Source organism: Oryx dammah, unplaced genomic scaffold, assembly GCF_014754425.2.
Source record: "Oryx dammah isolate SB20612 unplaced genomic scaffold, SCBI_Odam_1.1 HiC_scaffold_16, whole genome shotgun sequence".
Lineage (NCBI taxonomy): Eukaryota > Metazoa > Chordata > Mammalia > Artiodactyla > Bovidae > Oryx > Oryx dammah.
The window spans coordinates 38,829,908-38,851,362 of NW_024070200.1; the positions used below are offsets into that span (position 1 = coordinate 38,829,908).

At 50.5% G+C, this 21,455-nt stretch overlaps 1 protein-coding gene and 1 long non-coding RNA gene across 3 annotated transcripts in view; one reads left to right on the forward strand and one right to left on the reverse strand.

The window, feature by feature from the left end:
- ADAMTS7 (ADAM metallopeptidase with thrombospondin type 1 motif 7) overlaps window positions 1-14,405 on the reverse strand; it is a 57,037-nt gene extending 42,632 nt beyond the window's left edge. The window contains exons 1-4 of the mRNA XM_040257373.1: window positions 14,086-14,405; window positions 4,324-4,679; window positions 2,113-2,278; window positions 805-989 (exon numbers count right to left, since the gene is read on the reverse strand). Coding sequence (XP_040113307.1) covers window positions 805-989; window positions 2,113-2,278; window positions 4,324-4,679; window positions 14,086-14,185 — 807 coding nt within the window. The 5' untranslated portion in view covers window positions 14,186-14,405. The remainder of the gene's footprint in view (window positions 1-804; window positions 990-2,112; window positions 2,279-4,323; window positions 4,680-14,085) is intronic.
- Window positions 13,480-20,104, forward strand: LOC120875515. Of its 2 annotated transcripts, none has more exons than XR_005723975.1 (2): window positions 13,480-13,839; window positions 19,277-20,104. It is a non-coding gene; the product is annotated as an uncharacterized LOC120875515 (long non-coding RNA). The 2 variants fall into 2 exon arrangements; XR_005723976.1 differs by having other exon boundaries at window positions 13,480-13,812.
- Window positions 20,105-21,455: the final 1,351 nt, after the last annotated feature.

Consider the following 21,455-nt stretch of genomic DNA (forward strand, 5'->3'; position numbering starts at 1 on the left):
AGAGGGCAGCCTGCTAAGAGTGCCAAGGGCAGAGATCACCTCTCCCCGGGGGCGCAGGAGGCAGCTCGGCTGCCCGAGGCCGCCCACCTGCACAACCTGGGCAGCAGCTGGGAGGGACTGGCTGGCACTAAAGGAGTGGGAATCACCAGCTTCGACCTGCCACAGTGCCCCAGGTAGGACTTGGGAGATTGGGGCTCCTGTCCGGCTCTATCCTGGCCTAGCCTTGTGACCTGGGCAAGTTAGTCACCCTCACGGGGTCCAGTTATTTCAACTGTCCTATGGGATCAAGAGAAGTATGCCAACCCTATTATACCATCCAAGTACTACTGTCATCCCCAGTTCACAGGTGAGAAAACTAAGACAGGTAATGTGGCTTGCCCAAGGTCACAGGTCCTTCTAACTCTAATGCCTGCTGATGGCTCAGGCAGGGGCTCATCTGATTGGGCATTTCCACGTCCCCAGCGACCAGCCCAGGTCCCAGCACAGGGAGGGAGGTGCTTGTTTTGAGTGGTGTGGATGGGCCAACCAGTCTACAGGCTCCTCCGGGCAGGCACGAGGTCGAGGTTGCTTCATCCCCTCTTCCCCTCACTCTGGTCCTAGCAGTGGGCAGAGGCTGCTGAGCCAGTGGGGTGCCATGACCTCCAGTGGTGTCTCACATCTGCCCAGGTTCTCTCCCAGTGACTCAGGAGCTGGAAGCCTGTACCCAGCATGGAGCCTGGGGTATATACCCTTTGGGGTTCACCAACACCACCTCCTGGCAGCCCTCACCCCCCCCCCACCACACGCTGCCTGCGGCAGCCTCACCATGTTCATGATGGTCAGCACGTAGCTCTCGACATTCGGCTGCCCATGGTACTCCACCATTTTGGCGTCGGCTACCACCAGGGTCTCCACCCACTTCTCTTTGCTGACCGAGCGCCGGTATCGATGCCTCAGCCGTTGCCGCCGCTGTTCCCAACGCTCCCGTTGGGGCTCCAGCTCTGGAAACTCTGTGGGCCCAGAAGGGGTGGGGGCTAGCTGCCAGGAGGCTGGCCCAGGACACATGTCTCAAGGACCTCTCCCCAGTGAGCTCTCTCTGGGTCAGTGGGAACAGTGCTGGGATCAGAGACAAGGGGCCTACACTCCCAGGGTGACTCTGCCCCAGACCTGTGCTGTGTGGCCTGACCTAGTCACTTCCCTTGACTGACCCTGGGGCTGCCTGACAATAAATAGACAAGCCTAGCAGCCTCGGAGGATGACTGCGATGGGGCTATGAACATGGTGAAGCACTGAGCCTGTGAGGTGAGCTCCTGGGCCCGTGTCTCCCTATGCTGATCCACCCCTGCTGGGGGGTAAGTACCTCCCAGCACACACAGACCTCTCAACCTAATCCCCAGCCTGGGAAGGCTGGCCAAGAGCCCAGCCAGCTGACCCCCCTGGAGACCTGCCGCACTGCCCCAGGTTGCCCCCTAGATCAGAAGAGGAAGCACATCTATGAAGCTGGGGAAACCGAGGCCAAGAAGCAAGTCTTGGTGAACATCTGTCCCAGGATATATCTGTCCCTAGCCATGGGCAGCTTGTGAAGCTGGAACATTCCATAGACCCCAGCAGCCTTTAGCAGGCAGCTCCTTACCTGGACTGGCCCAGCATGGACTGGCCACTCTGCAGAAGAGGTGCTGGGTCCCACACTCTAGGCCCCCAATAACAGAGGTCAGTTTTTCTGGGGTGAGACCAGAGTGGGGAGGGGAGGGAGGTTCCCACCTAGTTGTCCTGCTGAGGTTGCATATGGCCCAGCCTTGCCTGGACACTTGGGGAAGAATGGCTGCCACAGCTAGAGGTGTCACAGGCAGGGAGCAGGGAGGGGACACGGAGAGACTGAGCCCTGAGGTGGGGAGGTAGATGAGCTGGTGGTGAGTGGAGTCAGTCCAGGGGATGAGCTGGCCCGACAGGCAGAGGCCTCAGGCCCATCGCACATGGAGGGCAGAGGCTATGTTGATGTGGCTGTTGGTTTGTCTGTGTCCCTTCAGTCCAAGAGGAGCTGGGCATGGGGGGGGCTAACAGGGGTTTCTAGAAAGGCCCCTCCATGGTCCCAGACTCATCCCCTACCCCAGAGCTGGTAGCAGAGAAACACACCTTTCACCCCACAGGTGCCTGGAGCCCTGGAGTCCCCCGGCTCTGCCCACTTCTCGGGGGCTTGGCGCTTGTATACCACATGGGGCTGGGCGTGGCCAGGCCGGGCGGGGATGCCATCCAGGGGCTCAATGAAGTAGTCCTCGTTGGAGAGCTGGAACACACCTTTCTGGGAAAGAAGCACCAAGGTCACACGGGGAGGACCAGCACTCAGCTGCCCTCCCCCATCCCCAGAGGCCTGTCCTGTCCAGCAGAGCCACCACGCCAACTGCCCCCAGACACACTGTGCTTTCCTCCCTCTAGACCTTTGCTCGCTTTGTACCCTCTGGCTGGAACGTCCCTCCCTACCGCCTTACCCAGCCATCAGCCCAGGAAGCTGTTCCATACACCCACCCCACCCCTTAGCCCATAAGAAGTACAAAATAGGTCTGCATCCCCCACATTCCAAAGATAAGCAAGAATTACAATTAAAAGCTTAACACCAAGGGGAAAAAAAAAAGCTTTGGGTTAGTAATGTACAGCACGGTGACTATAGTTAATAACACTGTTTTATGTTCTTGAAAGTTGCTAAGAAAGATTAAAAGTTCTCATCACAAGAAAAAAAACTATACATAAATTTGTAACTAGACTTATTGTGATCATTTTACAATATATTAATAAATAGGTGTCAAATTGTCTGAAACTAATATTTTTATAATATCTCAATAAAAAGAAATTTGATTACCAAAATAAAAAAAAAAGGAAGGAAGAAATGGGTTTCCTTCCAAATCTAACAAGATGGCCATGGAGATACCCACTGCCACCAGGACATCCTCTTCCTTGGTCCCAGGATCTTCCAGAGAAGGGAAATTGAAAGGGGTGTCTCAGGGATGTTCGCTGGCATTCAGAGAGGCCAGAGGAAGGAAGGGCCTTTGTATCTTTGAGCAACCCACCACCTACCAGGGAAGCTCAGGACTCGAACATGGAAGAAGGTTTTCCCTCCGTCAGACCTCTCCTCATTGGCTCCAAGACAGCCAGTTGGGTCACTCAGGGCAGAGAACCTGAGTGCTGGATAGTGAATCATTAACTCTAGGGGCTGGAGGCCTGGGTTGACTCCTCCACTGGATAACTGAGTGACCTTGGGCAGGTTCCTCTCGGAGCCTATTCCCCTCATCTGTAAAATGGGAACAATGCCCATATGCGTACCTGTTGCTCAGGCACAACAAGATTAATTGAACTATATGAACAGGGAGAAGTACAGGCTCCTGTAAACGAGACTTTCCCAGGCAGCTGGGCTCTCAAAGGCCCAGATACCCTAGAGCAGGGATCCCCACCCTCCAGGATCTTATGCCTGATGATCTGAGGTGGAGCTGATGTAATAATAATAATAGAAATAAAGTGCACAATAAATGTAATGTGCTTGAATCATCCCGAAACTACCCTCTACCCCCAGTCTGTGGAAAAACTGTCTTCCACGAAACTCTTCCCTGGTGCCAAAAAGATTGGGGACCAACGGCCCTGGAGCCTGTGAGGTGGGCTATACCTCATGAGCCAGCACCCTGCCACAGCTGTGGCTTTTCCTGAGCAATCTGAGCTGAGGCTCCCTGCAGGGAGTAGTGGATGGCTGGGAAGGTGCCCCCACCCACCCCCACTCCTCCCACATCCCACCCTCCAGAGCGGGAGCAAAGGGGGCCCTATGCTGCCTGGAGAGGCGTTGCTCTCAAGCAGAGGGAGGCAATTAGGGCTGCGCGGGGCTGCCAGCATTACCTCAACTCAGAAAAACCTGGAGGCTAAAGCCGGCTCTCCTGGGAAGCGGGGTGGGGGCAGGGGTTGCGCGGTCAAAGTCATAACTGATACCCCTTGAAGATGAGGGACTCAGCTGCTTTCTGAGTTACTCAGTCCACACACAGCACAAACAAAAAGCGGTTTTCAAAGTCTGGACTAACAGCTTCAACATTATCTGAGAAATTGCCAGAAATGCACGTTCCCCACCCCCTCCCCCCATCTACCCTATGGGACAACAGGTTTTCCACTAGGCCTCGATGACTGGCTCGCTTTAAAGTTTGAGAACCGCTGCCCTAGAGAACAAAGATGCCTGAGCATGCCTGTAAAATGCCACCCCATTTTACAGGTGCTAATACTGAGGCTGGAAGGGGGAACTCCAACGGGCCAAAACCAGCACACAAGTCCGTGGCCAGGCATGGGGTGGGGATGGGGGTGGCCCCGCGCACTCACCAGGCCGTCGCAGGCGCTGATGGCCGCCAGGCCGCCCTCGAGCTCGGGGTCCTGCACCTCACCTAGCAGGTGGCAGGCGGGGGCAAGGGCCCGGATGTGCGCGCGGCCCAGGCCGCCCCGCCGCCGCGTCTCGCTCACGAAGCCGGGCGCCAGCAGGTGTGGGTTGGTGGTCAAGTTGAAACGCAGCTCGCGGCCGCGGTACTGTAGCTCGTAGAAGGTGGGCGCGCTACGGCGCGCGGACAAGTCCCTCTTGCGCAGCGCGCGGGGCCACAGCTCGTAGGACAGGAAGGAGCCCCCCGAATCCACACGCACCGGGTGCACAATGTCCAGCGCCGCCCGGCCCTCGGCGGCGTGCCCTGCAGGGAGAAGAGCCGAGACGGAATGGGAGCCGAGAAGGCCGAGGGGGCGCTGAGGTCCGAGTGCCGGGACTCAAACACCCACCACCTGTGCTGTTTCACCGCTCCGTGCCTCGCGGGCTCCACCCAGGAGATCGCAATAACCTCTTCACAAGTCTCCCTGCTTCCGTTAGTGACCGCTTCGGGTCCCTCTCCTCCAGTCTGATTAGCTTTCCACGTAGTAGTCACAGGGACTCGTTCCGGAGCTGTCAGATCATAGCCTTTCTCTGCACAAAACCCTGCAGTGGCTCCCAGCTCACACACAGCATAAAACTGTTCTAGCGATGGCCAGGGACGTCCTAGGCAAGGACACCTCTGATCTCATCTCAGCTGCTGCTGCTAAGTCGCTTCAGTCGCGTCCGACTCTGTGCGACCCCATAGACGGCAGCCCACCAGGCTCCCCCGTCCCTGGGATTCTCCAGGCAAGAACACTGGAGTGGGTTGCCATTTCCTTCTCCAATGCAGGAAAGTGCAAAGTGAAAGGGAAGTCGCTCAGTCGTGTCCGACTCTTCGAGACCCCATGGACTGCAGCCTACCAGACTCCTCCATCCATGGGATTTTCCAGGCAAGAGTGCTGGAGTGGGGTGCCATTGCCTTCTCCCTCATCTCAGCTACACCTCGAGAATTTCTCTATTCGGCCACTGGCTTCCTTGCTGCTCCTGCTCAGGCTTTTGCTTTCTTGTTCCCTCCACCAGGAACACGCTTCCCTCAGTTTCCCACATGACTATAAAGCACTGACTTCCTTCAGGTCCTTCCCCAAAGCTTACTCACTCCTTTTTAAAATTGCAACTTCCCGCCTCTCCCTATCCGCCCTTCCCTGCTTTATTTTTCCCCATAGCACATCTCACATACTGTATCACTTAACATCTGCATTCTTTTTTCTATTTTTCTTTCTCTATCTCCTCCCAGTGTGAACTCTAGGAGGGCAAGAATCTTTAGAGTCTTTGCTGAAGATTTTAAGTGTTCAAGAATGTCTGGAAACTAGTAGTTTCTCAGTAAGTATTTGTGTAAAATCTATAGAAAGGGGATCATAACTTACACTTTGGGGGCTGAAGAGTAAATGAACTACTCCACATATAGCAGCGCCTGGCCCACTGAATACGATGAATAAGACTGAATACGATGGCAATTATGATTATTAGATTATTATTAGCCTCATGGATTTTTTAAAGTGCCTGATGGTTCTTCTGCACACATCTCCAGGCCTCCTGAGATGGGGAGTCAGAGAAGGACCACCCAGGTAGGGCTCCCTGGCCCCTCATCACTACCACTTCAACCAAGCAGCTCTAGTTTATTTCTTTCACATTTGAGAGTTCAAATGAAAAGATTCCAGGGCTGGAAAAATATGCAGAATCCTCTCCTAGTCATTCTGTCTGCTTGATTTCCCAATAAGTCTTGATTATTAACCTTTTTCTGCCATGGACTCCTCAAAAAAATGTTTTTAAGTGTGTAAGATTAAATGTATAGGAATACCAAGGAAATTCATTATTGAATTAAAACTGTCAAAATAATTTAAAAAGTAGATGTGAAATCATGTGTTCCTTTCCTAATGCGTTAAACAAGATCCAAAGGCAAGTTTAATAACTATGATGATTTCAAAGTAGTAAAGAGCATCAGCCTTATTTCAAGATACCTGCAACTGTATTGAGATTAAAAACAAAGAAAAAAAAATTTTTTTTCTTGTCCCTATTGGTAGCTTACCTGTCTCCTGAGAAACCTGTATGCAGGTTAAGAAGCAACAGTTAGAACCAGATGTGGAACAGTGGTCTGGTTCCAACTTGAGAAAGGAGTACATCAACACTGTATATTGTTACTCTATTTATTTAACGTCTATGCAGAGTACATCATGCAAAATGCTGGGCTGGCTGAATCACAAGCTGGAATCAAGATTGTTGGGAGAAACAACCACCTCAGATATGCAGATGTTACTACTCTAATGGCAGAAAGTGGAACTAAAGAGCCTATTGATGAGGGTGAAAGAGGAGAGTGAAAGAGCTGGCTTGAAACTCAACACTCAAAAAACTAAGATCATGGCATCTGGTCCCATCACGTTATGGCAAATAGATGGCAAAAAAAGTGGAAACAGTGACAGATTTTCTCTTCTTGGGCTCCAAAATCACTGTGGACTGCAGACGGTGACAGCAGTCATGAAATTAAAGGATGCTTGCTCCTTGGAAGAAAAGCCGTGACAAACCTAGATAGTGTATTAAAAAGCAGAGACATCACTTTGTCCATTTGGTTAAAGCTATGGTTTTTCAGTAGTCATGTACAGATATAAGAGTTGGATCCTAAAGAAGGCTAAGCATTGAAGAATTGATACTTTCAAATTGTGGTGCTGGAGAAGACTTGAGAGTCCCTTGGACAGCAAAGAGATCAAACCAATCAATCCTAAAGGAAATCAACCCTGAATATTCACTAGAAGGACTGATGCTGAAGCTGAAGCTCCAATACTTTGGCCACTTGCTGTGAAGTGCCAACTAACTGAAAAGACTCTGATGCTAAGAAAGATTAAAGGCAAAAGCAGAAGGGGGAGGCAGAGGATGAGATAGTCAGGTATCATCACCGACTCAGTGACCATGAATTTGAGCAAACTCCAGGAGATAGTGAAGGACAGGGAAGACTGGAGAGCTACAGTCCATGGGGTCACAAAGAGTTGGACATGACTTAGCAACTGAACAATAATTGGTAGCTAAATCAGAGATACTGCTAATACTATTGTGATTTGTTGCTAATATTTGTAATGGAAGGAAATACTGAATTTCACTTCAAGGTTAGAGAAATTAAAGATGTAATATAGTCCCATCCAAGTTCATGGATCCTCTGAATTCTACCCAGGTCCCTGTGGCTATGGATTCCACGTTAGCACACCTGCAGGAAGAGTCTCCAGATTGCTCCTGGAGAAAGCAGAGAGACATTCAGAGAGGTGTAGAGACTAGCCTAAAGGCACACAGAAAGAGTAATAAAGTCTCCCAAATGGTTTCAACTTCCCAGTAACATCCTTCTTCATTCTCAGAGGTCTGTCTCTTGCTGGGCCTCAGTTTCTCCACTGCTAACATCAAAGCTATGACCCACCTAGACAGCATGTTAAAAAGCAGAGACATTACTTTGCCAACAAAGGTCTGTCTAGTCAAAGCTATGGTTTTTCCAGTGGTCATGTATGGATGTCAGAGTTGGACTATAAAGAAAGCTGAGCACTGAAGAATTGATGTTTTTGAACTGTGGTGTTGGAGAAGACTTGAGAGTCCTTTGCACTGCAAGGAGATCCAACCAGTCAATCCTAAAGGAAATCAGTCCTGAATATTCATTGAAAGGACTGATGCTGAAGCTGAAGCTCCAATACTTCGGCCACCTCATGCGAAGAGCTGACCCATTGGAAAAGACCCTGATGCTGGGAAAGATTGAAGGCAGGAGGAGAAGGGGGCAACAGAGGATGAGATGATTGGACGGCATCATCGACTTGATGGACATGAGTTTGAAGCAGCTCCAGCAGTTGGTGATGGACAGGGAAGCCTGGCGTGCTGCAGTCCATGGGGTCACAAAGAGTCAGACATGACCAAGTGAACATGAGTTGGACTTGACCAAAGTTTTCCAACTATTTTGACCACTAGACCTAGTCTTCAAAAGAAATCTCACATGGACACACACAAAGAAGAGCAGCACTGCTGGGAGTGGGCAGGAACCCCAGGGCTCACGCTCTCGTTCTCTCTTTCCCTTCTCCGCAGTTCCCAGGCCCTAAGGTGCAGGTAGGAAACTGGCCCATCTGAGGTTTGTCCCAGCCTCTGGTCCTGCCTAGCTCTGGAGCTTGTCCTGGCTTTATGCCCAGCTCTTGGGATCCTGGCTGCTCATGACAAAGACCCCTCAAGGCCACAAGAATGCCTGAGTGCCCTGCAGCTGTCCTACAGGGCTCTCTGTGTGGCTGCTGCTGGGGTGGGAAAGGAAGCCAAGTCCAGCCTGAAGCTCCCTCCAGGCCAGGCTGCAGAAACTCAGCTCACTCTCCAATCTGTCTCCTGCCAAACCACTTGAAGAGTGCGCTGCGTGGTGTGGCCCCTCTGCACCCCCGCTGAGGACACCCGCCACTGCCCACAACTGCCCCAGTGGGCCAGCTATCAGGGCAGTCCTCTAAGAGCATTCTCTGAGAGGCAGGACACAGGGTGGGCTGGAGTGACTTGTTCCGTGACTTTAGGCAAATTGTCCTTGTCTCTGAGTTTCAGGAGGGCACAAGTGCAAGGATTTTTCCAGACTTCTCGGATGAGAATTTGTTAAAAACAAGTTCTCAGGCCCTGTCCCAGACCCACTGAATCAGCATCTCCAGGAAATGGGACTGGGAAGCTGTGTTTTTACCAAAAGCCTCAAGGGATTGTAGTCATCAGGGAAGTTAGGAAATTCCTTACTGGACATAAACCTGGCTGTACATCAGCAGTACCTGGAGAGCTCTGAAAAACTGTAGCTGCAAGACCCAGCCCAGAGATTCTGATTCATAGATCCAGAGCTCTGAGGCCCTAGAATCTGTATTTTTCTCAATGTTCTGGGGATTCTGATGGAACCATTTCAAGGCTGGCATTTGGAAGCCACTGGGCTGGATAGTTGAAGACTTCTTGCTCTCTCATTCTCATAAGGGCATTTGGGAGGGCAACTCCACAACCACAGCCTGCAGACTTGTTTTTTTGTTTTGTTTGTCAGTGTATTGATTAGGGGCAGGTAGTAGTTTGTTGGACTGGCAAAAATGTTGAACAGTATTTAATCAGTTGCCAGTGTTTTTTTAACATCACATGATTTTGGACAAAAATCTCAATTTTCAGCTTAAAGTCTTATCATCCATCCATGTCAGGCCTAAATTCACACTTGTCAGAAGTGGCCCGTTAGAGAGGGCCTGTGCTTTTCCATCTGCCTCAGTCTCCACCACTTCCTATGTGTTCTCAGCACTGTCGCTAAATATAGGTTGCCCCCAGCTTCACACTTGTGCTGTCTTTCATTCAGTAAAGAACTGAATCTCTAACAACAATGGGAAAACAAGGGCTGGGCCAAGAGGCCCTACGATTCAAGAAAAATGTCTTCCCATCAGCTTTGTTATGTTACCTGCCTGATCCATGGCATTTGGTGTTGTAAGGGAGAGTTAAATGCCCTAATGTCCAGGAAAATGTATAAGACACCATCCTAGCCCTGAGAATAAATGGGTGCAGGGCACTTATGATCCATACCCCTGGCACAGTGCTGGGAAAGTCCAAGAGAGGGGAGGGGACAGCCCAGAGATGTATAGGGATGAAGAAGAGCTTTGTCAAAGGGGTGCATGTGACATGTCCCCTTGACAAATGGGTACCTATTTAAGCATGAGGATGAGGACAGCTTCGTGGTGGGCATCATGTGATAGACCACCAGAGAAACAGGAAAAAGTCAGGTGAGGGGAACAAGCAATAAGAAGCTTGACCCAGGCACATGTTTTGTGGAATGAGACAATGGAGTTACAAAACAATGTAAAAGTGTGAGCACTGAACACAGGTAGACCTGGGTTCAGGTGCCAACTTGGCTACTTAATAGTTGTGTAGCCTGGACAGTCACTTCATCTTGCTGGGCTTCAGTTTCCTCATCTGCTCAGAGTATCCAAGTCAGAAAATTTAAGGAGGGTCATGGAACAAGTAAATGGAGAATAAGAAAACAGTTACACTCCAAGGTTTTATTTTATATGAATATTAAAAGCAGTTCCCTGGGCATGAACCATCACAGTCAAGGCTGCTAAAGACAAGCTGAAGGTGTGGGGTGCTGATGCCAATTAGCCCAGAAGTGCTCAGTGTACCAGAAAAACGGAAGCTACATGGCACGCTTCTAGGCAACGGCAGTGTCCTCAACTGTATGTGGGTGGGAGATGGCATGATGTGTAAGGCTGGGGAATCAGATCCCCTGGGGAGAGATGGCCCCGAGCTCAACAGTGTCCCTGGGGAGGGATCCATGAACTTGGAGGTATGCAGTCCTGTTCAGAACCCCTGCTCTAGACCTTGGGAAATTATTGCAAGACAGAAATTCAAGAGAGTTATAAAGAAGCATCTGCTTAAGTTCAAAAATGTAAGTAGAAATATGCTGCAGGCAAAAAGCATTAGAAGTAATGTGCTCTACAGTCAGAGCGCCTGGGTCTGCATCACAACTTTGCCATCAAAAGCTGTGAGGCCATGGGTAAATTAAGCACACAGTCTCAGTTCCTCCATCTGTAATATGGGCATGATAATAATCATACCTTAGGTTGTGTGAGAATTCAGTGCGTCAATACATGAGCGCTTAGTTTAATAGATAATAACACAAAGCAAATGTGACTAAGTTATGACTGAAAATTAGCAAGAGAAGTTCTCAAGTATACTTAGCTATCTCTTTAAAAACTTCTTTTGCCTAATGACTTAATATTTTAATAAGAAATGTAAAAATATTAGTACTTACAGGATGTTACCACTTTTATTGCAATAATTTTCATTTTCTTGCTTTATTCTGCATTCAATAGTCAATTTGTATTGTTTTACTATTAAAATATTTTTAAATGAGGACAGAGTAAGTTAAAAAATAAACAACTCTTTCAGTGTCTCTGATAGCTGATGGCTGGTAAAGATCATGGTGGCTGAAAGTACCACCACCCAGTGCCAGCAAAGGGTAATTGCAGGTTCCAGTCTGGTTTGTGGGTGCATCAGAGCTGAGCCAGCAGTGCTAAGGCTACTGCAGATGGGAACAGGGACTGCCAGTGGTTCGTGGCTGAGTCTGTCCTGTCAGGAAGGTTATTCGGTTGTGACTGGAGCGCGTTCCTGCCACAATGGGTGTTGAATACTTTGAATATCACTGCTAGGTGACAGAACTGTCACCCTGGAACTTCTACCAGAGAAATGCCAACATGGTGTTTACCCTCACCTCCTTATCGAGTACCTGAGTTACAGTCCAGCTCTTCAAATGACCCATAGCTCATGACAAAGAGAAAAAATAACCAGGGTGTGTGTGACACATGCCCTCCGGCTCCAGTCCGTCTGCACTTTGTCTGCATGCACATGTGTGCAAGCACACGCACACAGAGCTCACATGTGTGAAACAGTGTTTTGGTGGGCCCCTGCGCCAGTCCCAGCCATACCAACAAGTCCCTTGGTTTGTTACATTTTTCTAAAAGTGAGCCCAAGATGTTTTCTTTGGCCTCTAACAGGGTCGCATTCAGTGGGCAGAGCACCCGGTCTAGGTCCCCCAGGCAGGTCTAAAGAAAATGACAAAGAGCTCAGCAGCCTCCATGTCAGGGATCCCGAGTGGGAGAGACTGGAGAGGACCTCATGCGACGTATCTATAGGGACACTGGAGACAGACACTCACCTGAAGGGTGACCCAGATTAGATAGGAGGGGCGCTTGCCTTTCCTCCACCCCAAATGGCAGGTCCAAGTTTCGGGACACACCAAGGACTCCCTAATCTTATTCGATCTACCTGGCAGACTCATAAAAACCACAGCCACCACATGGCAGTCTCTCTGCTCTGTGTGAAGCAAACACATTCAGCATCTCACTGAATTCTCATAACAACCCTTGGAGATAGATACCATTATCCCAGTTTAACAACATGGGCAAGCTCACACATGTGTCTGGTTTGCAGTAGAAGGGGACCCTAACCACGGGCACTCCCCTCTGCCCCCCGACACACACAAAACCTTTCTCCCACAGCTGCCAGGGAGCCTGGACCCAAGTTGAGGCTTCAGGGGCACTTCCTTGGGGCACTAATTTCCTGCTCCCATCACCTGGTTCACCCTCATCGGTCCCCAGCTTTGGGGCAGTGGGAAAACACAGGCTTCACCCAGGTAGCCCAGGAGTCTAACCTAGCAGGTCACTCTCCTCTCTGAATCTGTCCTCTCATTTATAAAAGAACTTTCCATCACACACCTTGCAGGGTTGTTGTGGAGTTGATGAGAAGTAAGAAGTAGGGATGCTGGCACATGGTAGGTCTCATTAAATATTTGCTCTGTCCCCTACACATTGGTGCTAGACGGGGAGCTTCCTCCCTGAAACACTGCTCCCCTCAAAGGCTTTCATCAGCTGCACCCCTCAACAGTTCCACGAACCTCTAAGATCAGGCTTAAATGCTCCCTACATTCCAGCCTATATGCTTTTCCAGCCTCACAACCATAATCCCTCTGCTGGGGAGGGAGGTCTCCCCAAAACCCAGCTCGAAGGCCTAACCTAGCCACCCCACCCGCTCCACCAAGCCCTGCTGGGCTGCACCCACCCACCCACACCCACACAACCTCCCACTTCCCCACACCCGCTTCCAGCCCATCTAAAGTTCATCCATCACACACACACACACACACACACACCCTTCCAGCCCATCTAAAGTTCATCCATCTCACTCACTCACACACACACACACACACACACACACACACCCTTCCAGCCCATCTAAAGTTCATCCATCACACACACAAACACACACCCTTCTAGCCCATCTAAAGTTCATCCATCCTTTCAGTCCCTCCAAGCTCGGGCCCCTCTCCTACAAAGCCTTCTTCCCGACTGCCTCGACTCTACAGCGCTTCCCACTGTTCTACCCGCGCCCATGAGACCGGGAGCTCCCAGAGCGCAAGGCCAGGGGGTCCTCTACACTCTTCGATCCTAAATTCCCAGGCCGGACGCTCCAGGAGCTCCGCGGCCCGGCGGACCGGGACGGATCATGATTCTGGACCCGGGCCAGAGGCTCGTCGGAGGCCAGCCGGGCGGGGCTGGGCGGGGAGAGCCAAGCCCAGGGCCGGGGAAAGAAGCTCCTTCTCCGCGCTGCACTCCCGGCGCCTTCACACTTGGGGGAGGGGGAGGCAGGAAGTGCAAGGACAGCGCGAGACCCGGCCCAGGGAGCCTGAGGGCCGGGCAGGCTGCCTAGAGGCGGGGGACCGGGGCGAGGGGCCGGGACTCGGCGGGGGACCGCGTAGACCTGCGACCCCGCGACTCCGCCCGCAGCGCCCTGGCCAGCCTGTTTTCCAGAGGAGGCACACTGAGGAGGGCGAGAAACTGAATACATCGTGAGCAAGCCGCGCTCCGTCCAGTCGCTCAGACGAAGAGATTCCCCGGGAGAGACAGACACGCTCTGCTGCACCCGAGGTGGGGAAACGGGAGCTCGAAGAGCGTGTAAGAGGCTTATTCCGGCTACGGGCAGGGTGCGTAGCGGAGTCGAGGGCTGGGGAAGGCTCCCTGAAGGCGCGGTTTCGCCGCCCTAAGCCCACCCCTGTCCCTATCACCAGGAGAGTGGGGGGCGACCCCTCCCGGCAGAGCCTGGAGGAGCGGAATCTGCAGAGGTGAGAAGGGGCTGAACCTAGGCTGGAGAAGCGGGGAGGGGTGGCAGGGCCGGCCGGCCGGGGCGGGGCAGCCACCCACCTGGTGCAGATCCGTGGGCGCCCGGCGCCAGGACCGAGAGGAACAGGAGCAGGGGGCGCAGCAGCGGCGCGGGGCTTCGGGGACTCGGGCCGCTGGGCATGGCCGGGGCCAGGCGGCCGCCGAGCGACCCCTCGCACACGCTCTCGTCCGTCCCGTCCGTTCGCTGCCCGGTCCCGGGTCCGGCTCAGGACATGCCCGACCCGCGTGCAGCTCCCGGTGTCCTGGGCCCGGACTGCCGCCCGGCGGGCGGCTGCGCTCGGTCTGCGAGCAACAAAGGCTGCAGGGCCCGCCCCCTCGGCCGGCTGCGGAGGCAAAGACTGGAGAGAAGAGGAGAAAGAAAGGGAAGGAGGGAGGGAGGGAGAAACGCCGCGGGCCCCCGCCCCGCCCCTCGGGCTCCTTCCCCCGCCCCCGGCCCGCCCCTCCCGCCCAGGCGCGGCCTCGCCCCGCCCTCGCCCCACCCTCTCGGGCCACTCTGGGCCGGGGCCGACTGCCCACCACTCAGGGGCGGGGCACCGGGCAGGGCGCACGCAGCGCCCCCCGACGGCTGGTGGGCCTCCCACCGGGCCGAGGGCGCCGTCTGGCGGTGGAGCCAAGCAGGGCCCTCCTGTCCATAGCCCGCCGAAGCCCCTCAGAGAATCTGGAATTTCTGGAATTTCTGCCTTGTCCCTAAACTGTGCTCGAGGTGGCGCCCTTCGGTGCACTCCCGGGGCTAGGCAGGCCTGCCCTTCTAAAGAAGAGGGACATAGAGGCCCCGGGAGGGTCCAGGGTCTCCAAAGCTAGCTGGGGAGAGAGGCCCAGGCTCTTCCCAAGGGAGCATCTGTTTCTTACTTGGGGCAGGGTCCCTCAATTCCTCCTGTCCAGACTCCTTTGCAAGTGTGTTTCCCTGAAGGGAAGCACAGCATTTGGCCCATGGGCTGGAGCCCACAGACTCAGCAGGGGCCTTCTGGGAGCTTGGAAGCCTGCCAACCCCAGCCTCGCATCCTCAGCCTCAGACACCCACCATCTGTCCTGTGGCCCCAGCCCTGATTCTAGCTTCCTGCTCCCTCCCTTGATGCTCCCAGAAGCCGTTCCCCATGTCAAAGAACACTCCCACCCTTCACCTTCTGCTTCACTAAACCTGGCCCTACCCTGAGGACCTTCACCTCTTGTTCCTCAGGACAGTGGTGGCCTGCTTTCTTCCCCTGACCAGCCTTTGTGTAGCCTTCTGCCGCCCACATAACTCCTCCCTGTTCCATCTCACATGCACTCATTCTGGAAGTTCCCATCTGGCTCCTTCAGCCCAAGCCCTGCTGTCCTCCGGGACAAATGCAGCACATGGCTACACAGTTGCTTGACCTCCTCATCTCTAATGACCCTTCCCTCCACCTTAGCCACCAGCCCTCCTGGGCTCCCTCCTCCCTCCGCTGCCACAGCCTAGGCTCTGTCACCCCCGACAGCCCACTCTGAAGTCTCACGATCAGATGCCCCACTCTCAGAGCACATCCTGATGCCTTTCCCATCCTCCCTGAATAGTCACAGCAATAATATGTGCTTTTCTTCCTCCAGTCTTGTCAGCTGCCTATGCCCACCGCACCCCCCCCACCTGCCCCTCCTAGCTCCACTCACTTCCCTCCCTAGCTATACTCATTGCTTGACTTCTGGCCCTTGCTACTGCTACTGCTATCATTGCTTGACTTCTGGCCCTTAGCCAACCACTTTCCGTTTCTCCCCTGCTCCTAACAGCCATCGACCTTGCTGCAAGGACAGTTCCCACCACATCCTGCCCCCCCACACCCCCAGGCTATGCACCAAGCATCTATAACTGGCACCCATGCATTTTCCCATTCTCTGGACACAATGGGGCAGGCACCTTCCAGCGGTCAGAGACAAAAGCTTCTGTCAGGCCTCTCCAAGGACCTTGCTCTAGGTGTTCCCCTCTTTCCTTGGTCTCCATTGGCTCCTGTTCATTCACTCAGTCGCATCTGACTCTTTGAGACCCCATGGACTGCAGCATGCCAGGCTTCCCTGTCCATCACCAATTCCCAGAGCTTGCTCAAACTCATGTCCATTGAGTCAGCGATGCCATCCAACCATCACTGGCTCCTGACCCTTAGTTTAAAAAAGTTCTGGTCTCCTTCCAAGTAAAGATATGGATTATACCCCTCCATAAATGAGTGGTCCCTCTCTAGTTCCCACCCCACATTTCTGCTCTTTCTCAATCTAACCTCTCCAGACAGTTATCTAAGTTTCTCCTCCTCCCGTTTGCATCTCAGGCTCACCCCCTCCACCATCTTCCACCCTGGTGCCAGAGCCACAGGACCCTTCAAGTCCTTCTCATCTTGACCTGCCCAGTGCATTCTAGAGGTGTCCTTCGTCTCTACTTCTTAACTCCACCCTCATCCGCCTGGCAGACCGCCTTCTCACAGGTGTTGGGTATTCACAGGGAACAAGAGGGTCACAGTCTCTGGAACTCTTTCTGGAGGAGGGCCACAGGCTAGTAGGCAAACATGTAAACAAGACCAGCTGCTAAGAGGGGCTATGAAGAAAATAAAACCAGGAGTTTAGAGGGTCTACTTTCCAAGGGGTCAGTCAAGAAGGGCCTCCCGAGGAGGGGATATTCACCAGTCATGTGAGGGTAAAAGGAAAGAGATGGACGCACACTTGGTGCATCTGAGTGAGACCTGTCTTTTCGGGCTCAGCTTATACATCACCCCTCAGCAAGTCTTCCCCGACTCCCTTCTCAAGGTCCCCAAGCATCTTTGCAACCCCCATCATGGCTCAAATCACACTGCATCGCTCTTGTCTGTTACGTCTGCCAAGCCCACCACACTGTGAGATGCTCAGGCCGTGCCTCCTTTGTTTTGTGATCTCAGCCTCCAGCACAGGAAGCCCCAGAGAGGGAAAGGATCTGGGGGTGGGACAGGACACACGGTCCTCCCTGGCCAGTACCACAATCTGCTGTTCTCACTCCTCTGGGGAGCTGCCAAGGCCAAACACAGATTAGAGGCTTTTCTGAAAGGCAGCCTAGGAGCTTGTGGTTTAAAAACACAAGCTGAAAACAGTCCTCACCTATTGCCATCTGTGTCCCAGGTCCTGGCCTTTACTCTGTCCGCAGCCTGCTGGGCTGCCTTCATTTTAAGCCTCCTTGGGAACTATCCTGGACACCACAGGATACAAAAGGATTGTGAGGTTTAGTCCTGCCCTCATGACACAAATAACAATCCAACCAGAAAAATAAGGCCAGCCAACTCCAACTCTGGGGCGTAAAGTTTACATTTTGAACAAAGCAAGAGATTTGATATTTCAACATGTAATTGTTCAAAATGTCAGGTATCCGATTAGAGTCCACCCCCACCACCCCTGCCAAATCTTGATTGAATTAATTTATTTTTTAAATGATTGTTATCTATGTAGCCCAACATCTCCAGTAAGATTTAACTGAGCTAAAACACTACTAGAAACGGATCAAGTGAAATAAGAAACTAGACTCATTCTACTTCTATATATTCATGTATATATTAATAGATTGCTTAAAAATTAGCCAGCAGAGCACATGTATTTAAAATCATAAATGAATAGATATCAATTTAAAAATGAAGTGTATAATTTTAAAAAATACTATAAAACCTCTTTGGGCCTCTACTTATCTGTCTAATGGAGATAGTGATTGCTACTGTATTTCAAAGTTTTTTAGAGCAGTGATTCTCATCTGGGGGTGATTTTGGTTCCATGGAATTTTGCAATGTCTGGAGGTGTTTTTTGTTTGTTTGTTTTGTTTTTATTGTTAGAACTAGGGGAAGGTACTCCTGGCATCTGACAGGCAGAAGCCAGAGATGCTGCTAACGTCTTACAATGGACAGGTCAGCCCCCCACCACCAGCAAAGAATTATCCAGCCCAAATGTCAAAGTGCCAAGGTTGGGAAACTCTGGTCTAGATGATTAAATAATTTGAAGGCACCTGGAAGAGTAAAAGGTCTTTTGTATTTTGTTTTATTTTGCATTTTTTTGGTAGGGCAAGCACAGGATAAACATTCACACTTTTACAAAACAGTGAAGAGTAACTCTTCCCTCTTAAAACTGACCCCTAGTCCCTTGGTGCTCCTTCCCAGGGGCCATTATTATTTCAGTTTCTCCTGAACCCTTTTAGAAAAATTCTAGGCAAACACAAAGTTCCACTGAGCGCACATGGTGGCCCAGTCACTCTACACCTGGCTTTTTTCATTTACCCACACAGCTCAGAGATCAGAGATGGGCCAGCATCCTTACTCATGGACCTGCAGCGGCCTTATTTTAATAGCTTCTTAGAAGCTTCTTACCTTCTTTTAATAGCTGGCACGTAAACCAGAATGTAAGCTCCATGGAGGCAGGAAACCTCTGTCTTGCTCACTAATAGGCTCTTAGAACAGCAGCTGACCCACAACACACATTCAGTAGCTATTTTCAGTTATCCAAATAAATGTTGGATGGTTGACATTCCATCATGTGTATATGTCACCCATCTCCTACTGGTGGGTATTTAGATTATTTCTCATCTCTTGCTGTGACTATCCTCTGTGCATATAGGTGGGTACAACTGTTGGATAAAGTCCTAGAACTGGGGCTGCTGTCAAGGGCACGTGTGTTTGTAACTTTGATAGATAAGAATTGCCAAATTAAGGGCACAATTCTAAATGCTAATTTAGGGTACAGATTGCTAAACAGGGATGCCTAAAAAAGCACTCCCTTCCATGGGACAGCAACTGGGCTGAGTAAGAACTGGCTTTGAAAATGTACAAGTTGATTGACTTGGAAAGGGGATGCTGAGTAGCTGCCATGGGACTGATTAGCCATTGTTCTGGAAGCCCTGGAGACATGGGTGTTCTCAATATAGTCCCATAGTTCAAAGCACTGCGGCCTTTGCCTGCCAACTACCCAGCTTAGGAGGGGGGCCTGACCCCACACCGCCATGAGGGACAACATCACAGGAGTCATGGACATTATCCACATGGAAATTTCAAAACTGTCAGTCAGCTCAGGGGACAAAGGTCCAAGAACAGCTTCCACTCTCGCCAGCAGCCATCTGGGCAGTGAGAAGGATGATTAGACAGAGGCGAATTGTGACAGTGAATGAGTGCTGAATCCCATGTGTTGGCACTATGCTTTTACATGCAAGGTATCACATCATCTTCCTCCCAACACTGGGAGTGGACACTATTATATCTTCGTTTTACAGATGGAGAAGCTGAAGCACGAAGAGGTCAGGTGTTTTGCTGAACGTCCCAGCACCCAAGTCCCTGAGTACCTCTGCTTCCTGGATTGCCAATTTGAGCTTCTGTGCATCAAAGGATCTGCTTCTTCCTGGCTCCACCGTTGGGAGTTGTTTCTAAGTCTGCCAGATGGCTAGATGTGTGGGAACAGGCCACTTCCCCTTCACTAGAGAGTCACTGAGGCTTGCATTTAGGAACACCTCCCAACTGTCAAGAGCCAGGAGCCATGCTGATTTCCAGAGGGACCCTCAAGAATGGCCATCAGATTATTTCCTGCAGTCAAATCTTATCTTCACATCTAGCCCATGAACTCCCGGACAACCAGGGCCCTGTCAATTGGATTGAAGACTAGCAGATCCCAGAAGACTGTTATGTGGGAGGCTGTGTCCCCAGCCTGACATTCGCACAAACCTTAGATCTCTTACTGCCCCACACTGTAGCCTTGGCTGTTTTTCTCTTTTTCTTTTTTATAATTTTTTTTTCTTCTTTTTCCTTTGTTTCTTCTTGCTATTATTTCAGCAATGGGTGTTCCAAATCCTTGTGTCTGGAAATAATTTGAAGACCTTTTATGCTTTTCTATTGTATTTATTGAGTTTTTGGAAGCTCTTTCTGTTATTTATCCTATAACATTTTTTCACGTATTTTATTAACTTTTGTAAAGAAAATACTTGTTCCAACATCTAAAAATCAGAACCTTTGCTGGTAATAAGATCCTGGATAAAATAAATGACGTGGGTCATTTTTATTTTTCTTTTTTAATCAATAAATCATTTCACTACTTTATTTATCCAACAGATACTCACTTGTGCTGCCTGCAGTGGAGCTTAAATGAATAAAAACAGCATGATCCTTATTCTGAAATTGCTATTGCCAATTTTAAAAATGAAGTTAGTTATATAATTTGGGGGTTAGAAGCATATTTTTAAGACGAAGTCAATAGCAAAATATGCAGGGAAAGAAGTTAATAGATGTGCCTACCTCTAATGCTTTTCATAAAGCAAACATTTCTCCATAGTTTAAAAGTCCTTAAATCCAACATCAAAAATCAAGAAATCAGAAGAGACCTAGAGAGATCAGAAGAAATAGAAAATTATCAAATAAATGATAGAAGAATCTTTCTCAGGAGTAAAGCACATGCATTTCTAGAACGAAAGAGTTTACTGGCATCCAGTACAACAGATAAGAAAAGACCCCTACCAAGACACACAGGTTCCTTGGTGGTTCAGATGGTAAAGAATCTGCCTGCACTGCGAGAGACCTTGGTTTGATCCCTGAGTTGGGAAGATTCAGTAGAGAGAAGGAAATGACAACCCACTCCAGTATTCTTGCCTGGAGAATCCCATGGACAGAGGAGCCTGGCAGGCTACAGTTCATGAGGACACAAAGAGTTGGACACGACTGAGCAACTAACACTTTCACTTCCAAGACACAACATCTTGACGTACCAGAACTTGTAGGTACTAGAGAAAATTATTCCCAGAGGTGGGAAGAAAATGGTCACAAAGACTCTGTAACAGAATGGCGCCAGAATTCTCTCCAGCAGCCCTATTAGCCAGAAGTCAACAGAGCAATGCCTTCAAAATTCTGGAAAGTGGTTTCCAACACAGAACTCAATTCTCAGGCTCTCGATTAAGTGTGAGGGTAGAATAAGGCCATTTTAAGATATTTAAGGTCTCAAGACATTTGTTTCCTATGGTCTTTTTCTCTGAAAGTCACAGGAGGTTGTGCTCCACCCAAATGAGGAGGTAAACTACGAGAAAGACCTGGGAACTAGGCAACAGGTGATCCGACACAAATTACATTTGTCAGCAAAGACAAATTACATGTGTCGGCAAAGAAAGGGAGTCTCCAAAATAATAGTAAAGGAAAATTTCAGAATCACAACTGTTTAGAAGACCAAGAGAGCCACTAGTCCACATTGGAGCAGGAAGTCAGAGATCCAGATGGGAGGTCTCAAAAGAAATGAACAAAATCCGGAGAAATAGAAGTTGCCTTATATATACACAAGAACCCACAAAGGCCTAATTGCAAACCATCTGAATGGACAATTCCAAATTCAATGGTAAAGACAAGACCCACAGGCTTGGCTCAGATTAACTACTACTCTGGGCTGACTGGCTTCAGGATCTAGAGATGTTCTCAGGT